The sequence below is a fragment of the Oncorhynchus mykiss genome, chromosome 18 (genome assembly GCF_057628025.1).
Source record: "Oncorhynchus mykiss isolate SJ-2025 chromosome 18, ASM5762802v1, whole genome shotgun sequence".
Lineage (NCBI taxonomy): Eukaryota > Metazoa > Chordata > Actinopteri > Salmoniformes > Salmonidae > Oncorhynchus > Oncorhynchus mykiss.
Window position 1 is genome coordinate 39,655,438 of NC_143039.1, and position 21,551 is coordinate 39,676,988.

General features: G+C 42.6%; 1 protein-coding gene across 8 annotated transcripts in view; it reads left to right on the forward strand.

Annotated features, from left to right (window-relative positions):
* The window catches only part of LOC110496019 (cugbp, Elav-like family member 3a), a 39,034-nt gene that overhangs the window by 7,576 nt on the left and 9,907 nt on the right, over positions 1-21,551 (forward strand). For 5 of the 8 annotated variants that reach the window (XR_016488465.1, XR_002469502.3, XM_021571640.3 and 2 more), the window contains exons 4-6: positions 19,985-20,033; positions 20,827-20,955; positions 21,381-21,460. Coding sequence is in view for 5 of the 8 variants with exons in the window: in XM_021571640.3 (XP_021427315.2) it covers positions 19,985-20,033; positions 20,827-20,955; positions 21,381-21,460 (258 nt within the window). In the remaining 3 variants the exon portion in view is untranslated. The remainder of the gene's footprint in view (positions 1-19,984; positions 20,034-20,826; positions 20,956-21,380; positions 21,461-21,551) is intronic. The other 3 variants (XR_016488466.1, XM_021571641.3, XM_090208400.1) reach the window with 1 other exon arrangement.

Sequence of the window (21,551 nt, forward strand, 5' to 3'; positions counted from 1 at the left end):
ATGTATATACACTTAATTGTTCTGTATGTATTGCTGGGGCATGTCTCCAGAGATTGTGTGTGTGTGTGTGTGTGCGTGCGTGCGTGCGTGCGTAAGGCACAGTGAGATTGTACATGTGTGAGGAGGATGTAAGCTGTATGTGTGTTTAGTTGGGGAGGGGGAGGGCAGGTGTTCAGACTGACTTGATTTGCTGAAGGGGGGGGGGGGGGGTATGACAGGTAATAAAACATCCAGAGATCTGGGTTGAAGTTAAAGATAAAAGGAATAAAAACGTGCATACTGCTCTTGCCAGTATCACTTTAGTTTATTCAGCTTTGTCAGAGCTTTTTTTTAAAGATCTTTATAAAGAAAATACGTTATCCCTAAAAAATATTTAGTTGGAACATCTGACTAAGCTTGACATTTACTCTGCCATGACAAGTCAGACGCATTATTTTGGGAATAGTCTGAAAATGAAGTCATTTGTATCACTAACAATTGAGCATGCACACAGTATGCCTGTGAGGATAGCCTATTTGTTCTGTGTGCTGTGTGTCCATGTGTGTAAGCATAAAAAGCAGTGAGTAGTCTGAGCAGGGATGATTATAATAATGAATGCATATCTGAGCACACATATCTGATTGATCTATCAAAGTGTGCGTGTGTGATATCAATTTGTGCAAGCCAAGGGATGGTACAGATATTGTGAAAACTCACCTCACTGTAGAAAGGCTCAACAGCTGTCACTTGAGGAGACTGTTGTGATGAATGTAGAATAGATTACGAGGAAGGTAAATGGGTGTGAATTGAAGAGAAATTGGATGAATGGGGGGGGGGGGGGGGGGTAGAAGGGTGGGGGAGGGGGCAGTGTTGTGTTTGAGACCACCTAAAGCGAGACCAATTCAAGACCAAGACCGACGCAAATCAAGTCCCAGTCAAGACCGGGACCAGGAATGGGACAAAGGGGTGTGAGACAGAGTCAAAACCGAGACCAGAAAAATGCAAGTCCAATTCAAGACCATGTTGTAATTTTGTCACATCACCACCATAATAAGAGTTCAAAATGTCCAGTATTTCTGTGTTCATATTTCAGAACAGCATGTGGATTCTTTAGACATTCAGAATAGTGAATAAAGGCATGTTGAGGGACAATAGAGCCACTCTACAAATTATTACTAACCCAAACACATTCGGGGACAATTGGCCTTCAAAGAAGGGCTAAGGATTTATAAAATAATTATTATAATAATAATAATATTATTGTTTTCAATGATCTAATTTAATCTCTTCAGTTTTTGTTGGACAGGGTTTACACCGAGATATGCTAACTGGATAACAGTCATTCAAGTTCTTGCTAGCTAACCAAATGACACCTGGATCTCTAGCTGTGTATAGCCACTGAAAAACGATATGAGGGCATGGCATGACATCCTACTAGCAGCTAGCTATCTTACTAACGTTAGGCTCCCTGATTTTAGCTTGCTACATAAATAGATACACTAGCATATTAGCCAAATTATGACTGACTTGTGATCATTGCCCTTGTTAGTTTGATTGTATTCAAAAGGCACTCGCTCATCTGAGCTGTCTTTGTTGTAGGTGCATGGTAACAGTTGAATAAGATGAGGACAAAATAAGAAACCCGCACACTGCTCTTGCTAGTATCAATGCTCTTTAATAAGCTCTTACATATCAGCCTTCGTCAGAGCTTTTGTGAGTTTTTTTCATTAACACCCTTATGTAGAAATTGCTACAACCACATCCATGCATCGAATGGGGTTGGAGTCAAGAGAAAACAAGTAACTGTTACCAAATATAACACTGTGCATTTCATAAATATTCAAATAAAGTGTGCACATAAAGTATCAAACACGTCTGTAAAACCGTAATGAGGACATCGACCCAGCAAGCATGTTTTCATAAATCATTAGGTTCAGCGCAAGAAAAACGTCAGAGTAATCTGAAATGCCTGCTGATCCCCTCTGAGAGGTCAGGAAGGTCTTTATTTTTTCTCATCTTAGTTTGATTGTATTGACATTCCCAGCCTTAGATACATTTGTCTATTTTTGGCCAGAATATTGAGTCATTGAAACTGAAATAGTGCATCCCGAATGGAGGCAGCGAACAATGTACCAGGCCAGCCTGGATTTACAACCTGATAGCAATATTTTTTGGACTACCAAGAAATGTATTGGTGAATTATATTAATAATTCATTGAACTGCATCCATCTATTCTGCCAACAATGACTTAGCGTACGTCATGGAATGTTGAGTCAAATAGAACCTATTTTTAAAACCTCTTAAGTTGGTTTTGTAGCATAAACTGGGAATTTGATATTTTTTGACTATTATTGTCTATTTGTTTCATTTCTGCAAAGTAGTTCAAACGCTGTCAGTTCCACTTTAAACTTTAGGTCACCGGTTACTTTGTGTGCTAAATGAGAAATCTGTTTTGCAATGGGATGTAATAATTGTACATTTTGATTGGAAAATGCTTAATGGTTGTGTTTTTGTATTATGATTGGGACCTACGTCAGAGTTTATGGACTGCTTATCATTTAACATTATGCTGTGTATGACTGCTGTCTTTCCATCAGCCCTATGCAGTGGTGTAGTGGTGATTTAACATCATGCTGTGTGTGACTACTGTCTTTCCATTAGCCCTATGCAGTGGTGTAGTGGTAATTTAACATCATGCTGTGTATGACTGCTGTCTTTCAATCAGCCCTATACAGTGGTGTAGTGGTGCTTTAACATAATGGTGTGTGTGACTGCTGTCTCTCCATCGGCCCTATGCAGTGGTGTAGTGGTGCTTTAACATCATGCTGTGTGTGACTGCTGTCTCTCCATCGGCCCTATGCAGTGGTGTAGTGGTGCTTTAATAACATCATGCTGTGTGTGACTGCTGTCTTTCCATCGGCCCTATGCAGTGGTGTAGTGGGGCTTTAACATCATGCTGTGTGTGACTGCTGTCTTTCCATCGGCCCTATGCAGTGGTGTAGTGGTGCTTTAACATCATGCTGTGTGTGACTGCTGTCTTTCCATCGGTCCTATGCAGAGGTGTAGTGGGGATTTAATAACATCATGCTGTGTGAGACTGCTGTCTTTCCATCGGCCCTGTGCAGTGGTGTAGTGGTTCTTTAACATCATGCTGTGTGTGACTGCTGTCTTTCCATCAGCCCTATGCAGTGGTGCAGTGGTGATTTAACATCATGCTGTGTGTGACTGCTGTCTTTCCATCGGCCCTATGAAGTGGTGTAGTGGTGCTTTAATAACATCATGCTGTGTGTGACTGCTGTCTTTCCATCGGCCCTATGCAGTGGTGTAGTGGTGCTTTAATAACATCATGCTGTGTGTGACTGCTGTCTTTCCATCGGCCCTATGCAGTGGTGTAGTGGTTCTTTAACATCATGCTGTGTGTGACTGCTGTCTTTCCATCGGCCCTATGCAGAGGTGTAGTGGTGCTTTAACATCATGCTGTGTGTGACAGCTGTCTCTCCATCGGCCCTATGCAGTGGTGTAGTGGTGCTTTAAGATCATGCTGTGTGTGACTGCTGTCTTTCCATCGGCCCTATGCAGTGGTGTAGTGGTGCTTTAACATCATGCTGTGTGTGACTGCTGTCTTTCCATCGGCCCTATGCAGTGGTGTAGTGGTGCTTTAATAACATCATGCTGTGTGTGACTACTGTCTTTCCATCGGCCCTATGCAGTGGTGCAGTGGTTCTTTAACATCATGCTGTGTGTGACTGCTGTCTTTCCATCAGCCCTATGCAGTGGTGTAGTGGTGCTTTAACATCATGCTGTGTGTGACTGCTGTCTTTCCATCGGCCCTATGCAGTGGTGCTTTAACATCATGATGTGTGTGATTGCTGTCTTTCCATCGGCCCTACGCAGTGGTGTAGTGGTGCTTTAACATCATGCTGTGTGTGACGGCTGTCTTTCCATCGGCCCTATGCAGTGGTGTAGTGGTGCTTTAACATCATGCTGTGTGTGACTGCTGTCTTTCCATCGGCCCTATGCAGTGGTGTAGTGGTGCTTTAACATCATGCTGTGTGTGACTGCTGTCTTTCCATCGGCCCTATGCAGTGGTGTAGTGGTGATTTAACATCATGCTGTGTGAGACTGCTGTCTTTCCATCGGCCCAATACAGTGGTGTAGTGGTGCTTTAATAACATCATGCTGTGTGTGACTACTGTCTTTCCATCGGTCCTATGCAGAGGTGTAGTGGAGCCTGGAGAAGAGGGTATACTCTAATTTTGCCCCCCAAAATTATGAGTTTTCCTATAAATTTTTCAGATTTTCACTCTCAAAATCACACTTTTTAATTTATAGAAAAAATACAAAAATGTGATGGTCTAAGTCCACAACAATGCTTAAACCATGTCTACGCCACTGATGCAAACAGCACATGATGACAGTTGCGCTTCACAAATAGCCTACTAACCAACACTTGAAAACCCATTGTTGCCTTAGTTAGCATTTACTGGTAGATATCATCACTGGCGATTTTAGCATGTAAATCTTGGTTGGGCAAACAAAAAAACCAAAAAATGAATGCATGCCAGCAAAGCCACAACACAACACTAAACAATACATTAATTGCACTAAAATGGTGACAAACGGTGCCCACAAACTGTTACGGCCTACATAAAGCTGTCTCAACAGCAGTCCCAACACCTTACCACTGCTACACCTGGCTATCAGCAGAGCCTTGTCTGGCAGCGAAACAGTTCATTCAGCCTTGTTTACTGCCTTTAAAAAAAACATAGCAGATATGGCTGACTTGCTTAAACAATGTGGTTTCTACTGACAATTGAGATGTACATACTATGGCATAAGAGGACGACGAGCAGATAAGAGGCAATCCGTAATTTTGATTAAGACATTAATGAGCGAGCTAGGACAGACGTAGTCAATATAACTATTTATTCAGCACCTTTGTAATGAGCAGTGACAGGATTCATAACATGGGCCGTTCTTACAGTATTCTCCCGGTACACCAAGTCAAAACCGTAGGATAAATAAAGTGGGCACATAAACAGAGAAAGAAAGCTCTTACAATATTCAATGATGACATTTCTCTAGGCTATAGGCTATAGGCTACATATTCTATAGGCTACATATGCACCACCAACACCTAACAACTTACAACACAACATTCCCTTTGTATTACTTTCTTAGCTACAGTATACATGTTACATCATTTATATAGCAGCATACAATACATTTTTGGACTCACCTTGTTGTGCTCACTTGAACAGGAAGGTGGCATGGCGGTCCTTCGTGGGCATATTTTGTCATCAAATGTTGTCATATTAAAGTCTGGCATTCTCTGGATTTATGGTTCTTTCAAGACAACTGGGAACTCGGAAGGTCAAATCATGATGACGTCAATGATCTTCAGGTCGGAGCTCTAGAAAGAGGCCCGAGTTCCCGACTTGCAATTCCGAGTTGGATGACCGTTCAAAACGTATTTTTGCAGTCGGAGTTCGTTTTTTCTGAGTTCCCAGTTGTTTTTAACGCACTGTAATCAGATTTCCCAGTTCCGAGTTTCCAGTTGTTTTGAGCGAGCAGAAGTCATGCTGGATTGACAGCATGGCCAATGTTGAATGTTTACCCTTGAATGTTTACCCCCGAAAGAAACCCTTAAACCCAGACTAGGGACCACACACCGACTCCACTGAATAGCAGGCTTTACAGTGCTTGCAGTTAGCCACTGATCCTTCCAATTTCCAACTTGTTGTTTGATATATTTTATCTAAAATGTCCCTTAATTATTTGTCTTCATATGACAAGGATTGAAAAGGATTTGCCAGTAGATTGTCGGCTTGATTCATGATGATGAATGCTAGCTTGCTAGCTAAGATTTAGAAAGTATGATGTTGACATGATTAGTCCAATCTAAGCTACTGTAGATATAATGTGATTTGACGTCATTTTATCTGTGGCCAATGACCTTGAGGCTTATTGGATGGGTACTTCTAATGTAACTCTATAGCAGCACCCAAGGGTTTTGAATTTTCAAGCCCTACACTTAGACTTGGCGGTGATGTAGTGTCCCCATGAGTGACAGAACAATGAGCCAATCACAGAGCAACTAGAAAACATTACCAACCCCATAAGCTCCAAATGTTCCGCTGGATGCCCCACCTCCACAGAAAGCAATGAGCTAGGCTGAAACAACTGCATTTTGGAGCTGCCTTACTCAAGAAAGAAAAAAAGAGACAAAAGCTTTATTAACTCAATGATGATTATTTTATTTTACATTGTTTGCAAACTGATATGAGACAGGTATTAATGCCAAAGTAACATGCAAAACAGGCAAGCTAAATAGGTGCTAAACAGGTGGGGCTCAAAACACCGAATGACCGGTCACCACTGGATATCATAAGTTTAAACGTCTTTCCTACCCTACCGGCTACCGATGTCATTCTTCTGTGAGCAGTTCCATGCAAAAAAAACAGTTGAGAGCTGCCCACTCTTGCTGCCTGCAGATGATATTCCGCTGAAACGTGTGGTATATATATTTCACGTGCTTTACAATTGTGTAGGTTACTTTGTGCATTATGTCTCTGTTGTACGTCATAATTCATCATTCGTATTCCTCCACTACACTACTTTGATACGCATCACTATGGATTAAGAAGTGAATATAAGCAATAACCTCTGAAAAAAAGTGGGTATATGGTTCATACCTGCGTCTACAATTCACTACACCACCGGACCTTCGTGTTTTACAGAAAGTGCACTCTCCTACATGAGTGCGCTGGTATTACGATTGCTGTCCTTTCAGAATCATGAACCTGTCACACACTGAAGGCCTATAGGTTCGTCACTGTGCAACATGTCTATAATAGATATAACGGCTGTTAAGATATTGTTTTAAGAAAGGAATGTATATATTTGGCCTGGCGAAGCGGTTTTATGCTCTGATAATTGAGTTTTCTACTCCGCTGTTCTCGGGAAGAAATTCCAAAGTCCTCACTGTCCGAGACTGAGTCAAGACCGAGTTCAAACGTATCCGACACCGAGATACTAAATATGTTGTCTGGAGACCGTACTCTAGGGTCTCGAGTACGACAACACTGTGAGGGGGTAAGACATGAATGGACGTTTGACATAATGAGCAACGGGTGGCATTGGGGGTTGAGGGACGAGGCAGTGCGTTAATCATCTTAAATACAGACATCTGTTACAGAGAGGGTGGGGGTACGAGTTTGTGTTTGTGTGTGGAAAACGGCTCCTATTATAAAACTCATCAGGCTCTGTTAACTCAGGCGCACTAGGCCAGCGTTTAATCCAATGGAAAGCAATCAGACCCCTTGACTTTATCCACATTTTGTTATGTTACAGCCTTGTTCTAAAATTGAATAAATTGTATTTTTTTCCTCATTGATCTACACACAATACCCCATATTGACGAAGCAAAAACGTATTTTTTTTTAAATGTCTGCTAATTTATAAACATTTTAAAAACGGAAATATCACATTTACAAAACTATTCAGACCTTTTACTCAGTACTTTGTTGAAGCACCTTTGGCAGCAATTACAGCATTGAGTCTTCTTGGGTATAATGCTACAAGCTTGGCATACCTGTATTTAGGGAATTTCTCCTATTCTTCTCTGTAGATCCTCTCAAGCTCTGTCAGGTTGGGTGGGGAGCGTTGCTGCACAGCTATTTTCAGGTCTCTCCAGAGATGTTTTCCCGGGTTCAAGTCCGGGTTCTGGCTGGGCCACTCAAGGACATTCAGAGACTTGTCCCGAAGCCATTCCTGCATTGACTTGGCTGTGTGCTTAGGGCTGTTGTCCTGTTGGAAGGTGAACCTTTGCCCCAGTCTGAGGTCCTGAGCTCTCTGGAGCAGGTCGTCATCAAGGATCTCTCTGTACTTTGCTCCATTCATCTTTGCCTCGATCCTGACTAGTCTCCCAGTCCCTACCGCTGAAAAACATCCCCACAGCATGATGCTGCCACCACCATGCTTCCCCGTAGGGATGGTTCCAGGTTTCCTCCAGACCTGACACTTGGCATTCAAGCCAAAGAGTTCAATCTCGGTAACATCAGATCAGAGAATCTTGTTTCTCACGGTCTGAGAGTCTTTAGGTTTCTTTGACAAACTGCAAACTGGCTCTTACACTGAGGAGTGGCTTCCGTATGGCCACTCTACCATTAAGGCCTGATTGGTGGAGTGCTGCAGAGATGGTTGTCCTGGAAGTTTCTCCCATCTCCACAGAGGAACTCTAGAGCTCTGTCAGAGTGACCATCGGGTTCTTGGTCACCTCCCTGACCAAGGTCCTTCTCCCCCGATTGCTCAGTTTTTCTGGGTGCCCAGCTCTAGGAAGAGTCTTGCTGGTTCCAAACTTCTTCCATTTAAGAATGATGGAGGCCACTGTGTTCTTTGGGACCTCCAGTGCTGCAGAATGTTTTGGTACCCTTCCCCAGATCTGTGCCTCGACACAATCCTGTCTCGGAGCTCTACAGACAATTCGTTCGACCTCATGGTTTGGTATTTGCTCTGACATGCACTATCAACTGTGGGATCTTATATAGACAGGTTTGTGCCTTGCCAAATTATGTTCAATCAATTGAATTTACCACAGGTGGACTCAAATCTAGTTGTAGAAACAGCTGATGATCAATGAAAACATGATGCACCTGAGCTCAATTTCAAGTCTCATAGCAAAAGGTCTGAATACTTATATAAATATGGTATTTCTGTTTTAGTTTTTTTTATGTTTGCACATGTATCTGAATACTTTCCGAAGCCACTGTACATATTGCACTTTGGTGTAATTAAACTGACTAAACCTACAAAAATGAAGACGCATCCCTATGACAACAGAAGTCACTGACTTTCAACGTGGCACTTTCAACGTCATAGGATACGATCTTTCCAACAAGTAAGTTCATCAAAATTCTGCCCTGCTAGAGCTTCCCCGGTCAACTGTAAGTGGAAACTGTCTAGGAGCAACAATGGCTCAGCCACGAAATGTAGGCCACACAAGCTCACAGAATGCGTAAAAATGGTCTCTCTTCCATTGCAACTAGGGTTGCACATTTTGGGGAATATTCAGAGGTGGAAACTTTCTGTGGGAATGTATGGGAATTAACAGAAATATATGCAAATTAATATTAATACCATTTAAATGTAGATGTTTTTTGCATTGGATATACAGTGCCTTGTGAAAGTATTCGGCCCCCTTGAACTTTGCGACCTTTTGCCACATTTCAGGCTTCAAACATAAAGATATAAAACTGTATTTTTTTTGTGAAGAATCAACAACAAGTGGGACACAATCATGAAGTGGAACGACATTTATTGGATATTTCAAACTTTTTTAACAAATCAAAAACTGAAAAATTGGGCGTGCAAAATTATTTAGCCCCTTTACTTTCAGTGCAGCAAACTCTCTCCAGAAGTTCAGTGAGGATCTCTGAATGATCCAATGTTGACCTAAATGACTAATGATGATAAATACAATCCACCTGTGTGTAATCAAGTCTCCGTATAAATGCACCTGCACTGTGATAGTCTCAGAGGTCCGTTAAAAGCGCAGAGAGCATCATGAAGAACAAGGAACACACCAGGCAGGTCCGAGATACTGTTGTGAAGAAGTTTAAAGCCGGATTTGGATACAAAAAGATTTCCCAAGCTTTAAACATCCCAAGGAGCACTGTGCAAGCGATAATATTGAAATGGAAGGAGTATCAGACCACTGCAAATCTACCAAGACCTGGCCGTCCCTCTAAACTTTCAGCTCATACAAGGAGAAGACTGATCAGAGATGCAGCCAAGAGGCCCATGATCACTCTGGATGAACTACAGAGATCTACAGCTGAGGTGGGAGACTCTGTCCATAGGACAACAATCAGTCGTATATTGCACAAATCTGGCCTTTATGGAAGAGTGGCAAGAAGAAAGCCATTTCTTAAAGATATCCATAAAAAGTGTTGTTTAAAGTTTGCCACAAGCCACCTGGGAGACACACCAAACATGTGGAAGAAGGTGCTCTGGTCAGATGAAACCAAAATTGAACTTTTTGGCAACAATGCAAAACGTTATGTTTGGCGTAAAAGCAACACAGCTCATCACACTGAACACACCATCCCCACTGTCAAACATGGTGGTGGCAGCATCATGGTTTGGGCCTGCTTTTCTTCAGCAGGGACAGGGAAGATGGTTAAAATTGATGGGAAGATGGATGGAGTCAAATACAGGACCATTCTGGAAGAAAACCTGATGGAGTCTGCAAAAGACCTGAGACTGGGACAGAGATTTGTCTTCCAACAAGACAATGATCCAAAACATAAAGCAAAATCTACAATGGAATGGTTCAAAAATAAACATATCCAGGTGTTAGAATGGCCAAGTCAAAGTCCAGACCTGAATCCAATCGAGAATCTGTGGAAAGAACTGAAAACTGCTGTTCACAAATGCTCTCCATCCAAACTCACTGAGCTCGAGCTGTTTTGCAAGGAGGAATGGGAAAAAATGTCAGTCTCTCGATGTGCAAAACTGATAGAGACATACCCCAAGCGACTTACAGCTGTAATCGCAGCAAAAGGTGGCGCTACAAAGTATTAACTTAAGGGGGCTGAATAATTTTGCACGCCCAATTTTTCAGTTTTTGATTTGTTAAAAAAGTTTGAAATATCCAATAAATGTTGTTCCACTTCATGATTGTGTCCCACTTGTTGTTGATTCTTCACAAAAAAAATACAGTTTTATATCTTTATGTTTGAAGCCTGAAATGTGGCAAAAGGTCGCAAAGTTCAAGGGGGCCGAATACTTTCGCAAGGCACTGTATTTCCCATATCACATGGAGACAGCAACATAAACATTTGACCTTATCATCAAGTAGACATAATTGCAAATGATTAAATCCTTCCAATAGAAATAAAAAAAATCGATTTAGTTACGAATTGAACTTTAATTAAATGAGTTGACTCTTCACATGGGATGATTTCACTGAACAACAATAGAAAGGGAATATTGAATGATCCCCAATGATCCATCGCATCTCCAAAAAATCTGTAAAATGATAGTCTAGAAACTAAAGCTTTGTTTGTCTTCCTCTCAGGCTTCCATGTCTTCTCCCTGGACCTCCTCAATGTCCACCTCTTGAACATCAGACTCCAAGGCCTCATCTTCACTGTCACTTTCCAACCTTGTTGAGGATGGCTCGTTGTCAGGCTCAAAAAGCCTCAAATTTGCCCGGATGGCCACCAATTATTCAACTCTTGTATTGGTCAGCCTGTTGCGTGCTTTCCTGTGTGTGTTCCCAAACAAGGACCAGTTGCGATCTGAGGCGGCTGATGTTGGTGGGATTTGGAGGATGATGGAGGCAACAGGGTAAAGAGTCTCAGATCCACAAAGTCCCTTCCACCAGGTGGCTGAGGAGATATGTTGGCATGATTGCCATATTGCATCTCCATCCCAAAGCCCTTGCTAGGAAGTGTACTTCGCCAGACTGCCAAGAACCCTGCCCTCATCCAGGCCAAGGTGGTGAGACATGGTAGTGATGACACCATAGGCTTTGTTGATCTCTGCACCAGACAAGATGCTCTTGCCAGCACACTTGGGGTCCAACATGTAAGCTGCGGCGTGTATGGGCTTCAGGCAGAAGTCTTCACACTTTTTGATGTATATCAGAACTGCAGTATTCTCTGCTTGGAGCAACAGTGAAGAGGGCAGGGCGATACGGATTTCTTCTCTTATATCTGCAGGCAGAGTCTGAACATCAGACAGGATGGCATTGTCTCCCTCAATCTGTGCAATGGCTACTTCTATAGGTTTCAGGAGTTTCAGGCAGCTTACCACTCTCTCCCAAAATACATATTCCAGGAGAATCCCCTTGATGGGGCTGTCCATATCGGCAGACTGTCAAACATGATGACAACACCACCCCAGCGGGTGTTGCTGGGCAGCTTCAATGTGGTTCTCTTATTCTATTCTTCTCACTTTGCATGGTGAGGTAGATTGCTGCTATAACTTGATGACCCGTCACATGCCTAACCATTTCACTGGCTCTCTTGTAGAGTGTATCCATTGCTTTCAGTGCCATGATGTTCTTGAGGAGCAGATTCATTGCATGAGCAGCACAGCCAATGTGTGTGATGTGAGGGTAGGACTACATTCTTCACATATGATTTGGCACAGTATTTGCAAATGTACACAGCCTTTCCTTCTACATTAGCTGCAGTGAAACGTCTCCACACATCAGATAGTGCCTGTGGCATTGTCCTGTAAAGATTAGAGAAAAAAATAGTTAAATAAATAGTTAATCAGTTAGATTAAACAACTCCTTTGTAAGATAAATGTTTTAAAATGAAACATGAATAGAAACAGGTGAATTAACACTCCTCAGTTAGCAGGCTCAAGCAAGCTAAACACACATGGTAGCAAAAACAAACTAGCAGAAATTGTTAACATGTTAGAAATTATTTAAACAAACTTTGCTGTAGGCTACTATTTACTAGTTAACAGAAAATCATGTATGTCATAAAAAATATATTCACCCCACCCAGTATTGTAATCAAAACGTACCAGAAAGCATGTAGTCCTTGGCTCAGTGTAGTAATGCGGGCTCAATACCATCTCATTAGTGTGCAAGATCTTGACTATCAGCTGTACATGTGATGGAAGAGTGCACTGCACATGTGATGGAAGAATGCACTGTGCATGTAGAGGGTTGCAATTCCATTGAATTGGGGATAGTTTAACCAAAATATGCCACAAGACCTAGAATTGCCCTATGTGTATCCCACAAAAAAAGGTTCACTGTTATAAGCTAACTTTTTTGATAAACTTAAGCAAAATTCCCCAAATTCCCGGGCTTAACTTCCCATGGAAAATTTCCAGACAAATTACGGAAATTTACCGTAAAGGTACCGACCCTTTGCAACCCTAGTTGCAACACTCACTACCGAGTTCCAAGCTGCCTTTGGTCGCAACATCAGCACAAGAACTGTTCGGCGGGGGCTTCATGAAATGGGTTTCCATGGCCGAGCAGCCGTACACAAGCCTAGGATCACCATGGGCAATGCCAAGTGTCGGCAGGAGTGGTGTAAAGATCGCCGACATTGGACTCTGGACCAGAGGAAACGCAATCTCTAGAGTGATAAATCCTGCTTCACCATCTGGTAGTCCGGCGGACAAATCTGGGTCTGGCGGATGCCGGGAGAACGCTACTTGCCCCAATGCATAGTGCCAACTGTAAAGTTTGGTGGACAAGAAATAGTGGTCTGGGGCTGTTTTACATGGTTCGGGCTTGGCCCCTTAGTTCCATACAATGACATTCTAGATCAGGGGTGTCAAACTCAAATACCCAGTGGGCCAAAATGTAAAACCTGAACAAAGTCACGGGCCAACATTGAACAAATTAACCTTTTAATATGGACCCAAACAAGTTTTGCTTTAACATTGAATATGGAACAAGCATCGCTTATTACCATACAATATATCATTTAATAGTGGAGACATGCAAAATCGAATTTCAAATGAAAAAACACATCAATGGCATTCATTTATTAAATAAATAAAATTTAAATAAAAATTGTATGCCTCTTTTCTATTTGCAGCCTTCTGATTTAAATACCAAAATAAACTTTTTCCACTGGCTAATAATTTTACAAATAAAATGATAATAAATCAATCAACCATTCAAGCCCATGCCTTGTAGCAAGAAAAGGTGCATGAAGAAAACGTTAATTATTGCACACTGGTCTAATCTGATGTGCCCAAGCCAGATACCTGGCATCTCTTCTTGGATGCTAGTTCATCAATGTCTGGGCTCAAGCTCTGAGCTGAAGAAATCCTCAGTATCGAGCGAAGATGTTCATCAGTCAGACGTCTCCTGTGAGTTGTTTTGGTCATCTTCATCGAGGAGAAAAGTTGCTCGCATAGATAAGTGCTGCCGAACATGGAGAGCATCTGAGCAGCTTGGGTGCGGAGCTGAGGCATTGTGTCAGGGATGAACCATGGAAACTGTGCGGCGCCCACAGCATCATACTTTGACTTCAGCGTGTCGTTGCACTGGAGTTCAATCAGCTCCATTTGGATGTTGGTTGGTGCATTTTCCACATCAACTGCGAAGGGATTACTAAGCAGTTCAAACTTGCATTTCTGGGCATCGAAGTCGGCAAATCGCCGGCTAAACTCAGCGGCGAGAACACTGAGTTTTTCAGCAAACTGTGCGCATGGGAACACGGCGGTAGAGATCTGCGCTTTTATGGATTGGCAGCAGGGAAAATGGCAAGGGTTTCCTTGCAGCATCTGATTCTCCCACAGGCACAGTTTAGTTTTGAAGGCCCTCACTGCAGCGTACATGTCTGTGATGATGCGCCCCCGCCCCTGAAGCTGCAGGTTCAGCGCATCGAGATGGCTCGAGATGTCACAGAGAAAGGCCAGCTCACACAGGAACTTTTGCTCCCGGAGCTCTGCTGTATCCTTCCCTTTGGTTTCCAGGAATTGACATATTTCCTCACGCAGCTCGAAACATCTGTTCAGTACTTTTCCTCTGCTTAGCCATCTCACCTCTGTGTGATACGGCACGTCTGCGTATTCCGAACCACACTCCTCCAGAAAAGATTTAAACTGGCGGTGATTTAGACCTTTGGCTCTTATAAAGTTAACTACCTGTGTTACTGTGGTCATAACATGTTCCATCTTTAGGGCTTTGGCACACAGTGCTTCCTGATGTATGATGCAGTGGTAAACAGTTAGCTCACCTGCACAGTTCTCTTCCCGCATCTTCTCCCGAACCATGCCCACCAGTCCACTCTTTTTACCGCACATCACTGGCGCACCATCTGTCGTTAATCCAACGAGTTTATCCCACGGCAGCTTTATTTCAGTTACACATTTGGAAACCTCCTCAAAGATTTCCTTTCCTGTGGTTGTGCCATGCATTGATTTGAATCCTAATAGCTCCTCCGTAACACACAGATTTGAGTCCACTCCACGGATGAAGACTGACAGCTGAGCAGTATCAGATGCGTCGCAGCTCTCATCCACAGCGAGGGAGAACGCAACAAAATCTTTTCCCTTTTCCATCAGCTGGTCATACAGATTGGTGGCAAGATCACATGTGCGATCAGCTACTGTGTTCCTGCTCAGGCTCACGTTTGAAAATGCTTGTTTTTTCTCTGGGCATACGAGGTCACAAACCTTCATCATGCACTTTTTCATGAACTCTCCCTCATTAAAGGGCCGGGCTGATTTTGCGATCTCTGCTGCCACTATATAACTAGCCTTTACAGCAGCCTCACTTTGTGATGTGGCTTTTTTAAACATATTCTGTTGTGAAACCAAACTTCTTTTCATCTCCTCTACTTTCTGGCTCCTTTGAGTCATGTCCAGGTCCTTGTATTTGTCATGGTGTTTCGTTTCATAGTGTCGTCTAATGTTGTACTCCTTACTTACAGCCACGTTGACTCCACAAACAAGACAAACAGGTTTGTCTTTTACATATGTAAACAGATATTCTGCCTCCCACTTGTCCAGAAAGCTCCTGTTTTCTGCCTTTCTTTTCGCCATTTTTGGGAAGGGTTAGCTCGCTGACAGTTGTAGCGTCTATGTTGCTATGACTACTGTCACAGAGGAGAGAGCGTTTCTGGGTCCTGTCCTGATTGGCGCGCGAAAACAGCAGAGCATTATGGGATTCGTAGTATTAGTGGTGAATGCGCTGTATAATACCGGCGGGCCAGCTCTAGTAGTAATTTGGTATTGTCTCGCGGGCCAAATATAATTACCCCGCGGGCCAAATTTGGCCCACGGGCCAGAGTTTGACACCCATGTTCTAGATGATTCTGTGCTTCTAATTTTGTGGCAACAGTTTGGGGAAGGCCCTTTCCTGTTTTAGCATGACAATGCCCCCGTGCAATGGTTTGTCAAGATCGGTGTGGAAGAACTTGACTGGCCTGCACAGAGCCCTTACCTCAAACCCTATCTAACACCATTGGGATGAATTGGGACAAGCCCATCATCAGTGCCCGACCTCACTAATGCTCTTGGCTGAATGGAAGTAAGTCCCCTCAGAAATGTTCCATCCTGTGCAAAGCCTTCCCAGAAGAGTGGAGGCTGTTATAGCAGAAGAGGGCGGACCAACTCCATATTAATGCCCTTGATTTATGAATGAGATGTTCAACAAGCAGGTGTCCACATACTTTTGGTAATGTAGTGTAACTCTACTTTTAGAGATATACTGTGCATCTTCTGATGAAGAAAAGCAGCTAGAGGAAAGAGTAGCATAAATAATTGTGGTACTTCTCTCTCTTCCTCTTGTATGACCCCAAATAAATATAATTGTTTAGTAATTCTACAATAGGGATTATATTTCTATGTACGACCCAACCCAGAGAGCCTTGAATATATAGACAGACCGAGCATGACTAGGGAGGAGTAACAGTTACATACTGAAAACAGACTTTGATAACAGGTTGTTGGCATGTGTGTGTGTGTGTGCGTAGGAGATTTCCTGTCTTTGTTTGTGTTTGGGATTGTACCTCTGTTTCTGCGCCTGCCTTTGTTACTTTGTTCATCTCTTTGTGCGAGTGTTTTTCTATGTCTGTGTGAGTTTCTTTTTGTTTGCATCTGCGAATAGAGATATAGCCTATATTTCCACCGATGTATTTTCTGTACACTACAGTATCTCTGTTAGTGTGCGTGTGATGTGGAGGGGGAGATGAGGGAGCGGAGAGAAGAGGGGGGGGATGGGGTGGCAGGTTGATTATGGTCCCAGGTCTCGTTGCCAGGAGACGGTGGGGACGAGGGATGCCAGGTTGCTAGGTAACCGGTGTGATGCAATGACCAGTGCTGTGTGATGGAGAGGAGGGAGAAAAATAGTCATTTTGCCCCCCCATCTTCCCTCCCTCCCTCCTTGTAAACGCTCTTGAAAAGTACAGAGATGGTCTCCACTGATATATTTACCGTTCAGAGTCCCTACTTTTCTGGAAGACAGGCAGAATGGATTTGAGATAAAAAAGGGGAGACAAATATGTCACCTTCTTTACATCAGCCTGTTTGGGATTTATTGATACAGTGAGTGAGTGGAGGGGACAAGAGATTATGAGCTTTTCTCTGGTTTGGAAGAGGGTAAGAAAGGAGGGAAGAATGTGATTAACAGGGATGTACACACCCTGTCTCTCTTATCATCTCCCATCCCACATTCACACTGCTCAATAAATGCAAGTGTGTGTCTGAGTGTGTGTGTGTGCACAAGCATCAGTAGGGTGATGTGTGTGTTTGCATTGAGGGGATGGGGTCAGGTGTGGGGGAGGGGTCTTGCTGTGATTTGATTGGATAATCTATGGATTTAATATCTCATACTGTAATCCTAGTGAAATCCTTTTTGGCATCACAGAGGGAAAGATTAACTGTGTGCTCATGTCAATGTGAGCAAGAGAGTGCCTATACATAAGAGACTGCCAGGAACAGACAGTGCATGTGTGCAAAGACTGCCTATGTGGACATTGTGTTTGTGCCACTGTGTTTGTTGATTTTGAATAATAATCATAATGTCTCTGTATATTTGGATTTGAAAAAGGACAACATGAACATTTAAAGCTAAATTGGGTCACAGATAGGGCGGGTTTGGCCTTTGGCCGGGTTTAATCTGTGCTGTGTTTTTAAAATGAGCCTGTTGATTTGCTGAAAAAGAGAAAATATAGAAGAGAAAAATATTAAAATGGCTGGGCTTGCACAGTGCAATAGAAGCAGACATTTTCTTGGTCCCTACAGTATCTGCCCTTGAGGCAGCAATTAAATGCAACAGGCACCATCCCTTGTCCTTTTGTCCCTATAATTCCAGTTCCCCCCCCAAGCATCCTTTCTCCCTCACGACATATCTAATAATCCCAGCGTCTCTCAACCTAGTACCACCCTTTATTCCTCATAGGTTTTTTCTCTCCTTCATCCATCTCTTTTTCTCTCCTACGCACGATGTTCTGGGCAACCTTGTTTACCTGCTGTGGATCTCATCACAAGGTTGTCATGGTGACCGCAATGCGAGGTGCAGACTTTGTCAGATTAGCAGGGCTGGTTGCCGTGTCGACCTCGAGTGCCACTGCCTTGTTGGCCTCCACTTCTCCACTATAATCTAATTCCATTATCTTGTGCCATTTGCTCCGCTTCTCATCTCCTTATCACAACCGTGGTAACCGTGGAAGAACTCAAGTCATAGATAGACTAACCTAGCGTTTATATGAAATATACTCAAATATTTTATTCAGGGAACATTATATCCTAAAATTCGATTTGAGACATTTGTTGTATTATGTATTAGGTTGTGTCGTTTAAGTCGAAGTGTAGGCTAAGATGTGATCTTTTGGCTTTGTTTTGTGTTTTAATACAGTAGTCTTTCACCCGTTGCAAATTAGGATTTATTCCGCAACTCATTTAGTGGATGACTTTATCCAAGTTGACTTTCCGAACATTTGAGGCGTGTAGAAAAACATCACCTCTGAGCACAAAATTCTATTTACTGACTCCCGGGAACATTCACAACGTAAAAATGCATTTTGATTACTGTTTTCAATCCTTCCCGGTAAACAGGTGCTTCTTAATCCACATGGTCATCTAATTAATTATCGTAATCAATGGGACACTCCACTAGAAAACCCAAGGCCTGCTGGTGATGATGTTTGTGCATGCAGATGGCAAGGGCCCTACCAGCACTGATCAATACTGTCTCCTGGTGACCAATCAAGGCTGATCAATCAGAGACAGGGATCAGTGACTGACTCAAATGTCACCAGCTCCATAATTAAGACCTTAATTAAGCCACCGTTAACACACTGACTCTGCTCTGCTCCTCGCCAATCACTGTCCTCTCTGCATCCTCCACCTGCTCTCCTTCTCAGTGCACCACCACACATGTGAAAGAGAATATTGAAGTGCTTAGCTAGACCTGCATCATTATAATGATTGTGTCATTGGTCCACAAAAGTAATTTTTGTGGATTGTGTTTTTATGATGTGTGAAAGGTTGTCTGTTTCCTTATTTGTTTTGGTTGCTCTTTCCTTACTCTGATTCCATCCATTCCTCTACAGCTCCTTCCCCCTCTCTCTCTCTCTGTTCAGAATCTCCCACCATTCTAATCCAGTGTGCTTCTGTAATCCGGATTAGCCAGCGAGCGTTCTTAATCTTATCACTTGCCTAATCCCGCGTGGTTGTGTGCGTGTGTGTGTGTAAGAGACACACTCATTCTCTGGGAGGGAATATAATTGATGGGGAATGAGAAGAGAGGAAAGGAAGAACAGTAAACCAGGAGGGTGATGGGCAGGGCTTCATTAGAAGCCGAGGGAGTGGCCAGCTCATATTCCAGCCCTTTCTTGAGTTCTACATACATACACAATATATGTACAGTAGCAATCAAAAGTTTGAACACACCTACTCATTCAAGGGGTTTTTCTTTATTTTTACTATTTTCTACATTGTATAATAATACAATGACCTTCATGTCTTAGTAATGATGGACTGTTGTTTCTCTTTGCTTATTTGAGCTGTTGATGCCATAATATGGACTTGGTCTTTTACCAAATAAGGATATCTTCTGTATACCGCCCCTACCTTGTCACAACACAACTGATTGGCTCAAACGCATTAAGAAAGAAAGAAATACCAAAAATGTACTTTTAACAAGGCACACCTGTTTATTGAAATGAATTCCAGGTGACTACCTCATGAAGCTGGTTGAGAGAATGCCAAGAGTATGCAAAGCTGTCATCAAGGCAAAGGGAGGCTACTTTGAAGAACCTCAAATATTAAATATATACTTTTCTGGTTACTACATGATTCCATATGTGTTATTTCATAGTTTTGATGTCTTCACTATTATTTTACAATGTAGAAAATAGTTTTAAAAAATATAGAAAAACCCTTGAATGAGTAAGTGTGTCCAAACTTTTGACTGGTACTGTATGTAAAGCAAATAAACAAGAATCTTCATAATTATGGATGTGCCTTGGGATAAGAGGACCATGTAATGTGGGCTTTCTATTTCAGATGAACCGGCCCATTCAAGTGAAGCCAGCAGACAGCGAGGGCAGAGGGGGTAAGAGACACCCCTCCATAGCAACACCTGTTCAAACAACACCTGAAGATAATTGCAACTGTTCAATCAACACCTTTCCAAAACACCTGTCTAACGTGTTACATTTTTTAAACAACAATCAAGACTAAACCCTGAAATGGCTTCAGCCCAGCTTCAACAAAAATACCCACTCGTCACTGCTGCTAAGCACCACCTGCCTCTAAATAACACTTCTAGAAATTCTTCCTAACCCCCCCCCATATTCAAGTACAATTATTCTTAAGTGCCAGACTAAAGAAAGTAAATATAATAAGGATTTCAACTGCTGTTTTCATGACCTCAAAGACATTGTCACCTAGCATACAGAACTGGATGACGAAGGAGCATTCCAGTCTGAGCCAGTTCATGCTCTTTGTGCAGCAGGTTTATTGATACTGCACTCTGGTGGCCTTTTCCATATATAGCAGGGTTATAGCACCATATTCACAGACGTCAATATACTATATATATATTGTAACAACATCCAATTAAAAATGTAGCTCATTGATTAACACATTTGGGTTTATAAAGTGAAACAAGGTGCAAATTCCTGAGCATGTTCTTGTGTTGTATGATAACTTTTTCTCTTTACCTACATGTTATCCTTTCTCTCTTTCTCAATCATTAAATCATTCCATTCTAATTCCCATGCCCTTTGCCTCTACCTATTACTGGCCTCAACCAACCACTCTCTCTGCTCTTCTCTCCATCACTGTCTGTCCATATTCCTCTCTCTTCGTTCCTGTTTTGGCCCCTCACCTCACATTCCCCTTAGAAGACAGGAAGCTGTTTGTTGGCATGCTGGGGAAGCAGCAGTCGGATGCCGACGTGAGGAAGATGTTTGAGGAGCTTGGGAGCATTGAAGAGTGCACAGTGCTCCGCGGGCCTGACGGCACTAGCAAAGGTAGCCAACACCATTACTGCAACACTGACCGCTACAACGTCTAGCCTTATATCAACACCACAACATCAACACCACTAAAATATTACCATTAAGGTCAGGAATCAGTCACATCCAAACTCATACCACTACAAAGATGGATGCTTAATTTTCTGTGTTTGTTGTATGAGGTATGACTAATTTATAATTTTATTTAACTATTAGTGGACCAGGTAAGTTGACTGAGAACACATTCTCAGCTGGGGAATATAATGATGCAATATGTTTTATAGGTCATAGTTAATATTGGTCAACGTGGTTTATGAGCTATGATTGATGAAGCAATGACGCAGCTATAACTAATGAAGCGCCGATTGTCTGATGCATTTTCTAGGGATATGTGTCACGTGAGGGGAGGCCAGGTTTTGACGATGTGTCATGTTTTGTAGGCTGTGCCTTTGTGAAGTACCAGAACAACGTAGAGGCTGCGGCAGCCATCAGCACTCTGCATGGGAGCCGCACTCTACCGGTCAGTCTCAGTCTCTGTCTCTGTCTCTGTCACTCACTCACTCACTCACTCACTCACTCACTCACTCACTCACTCACTCACTCACTCACAC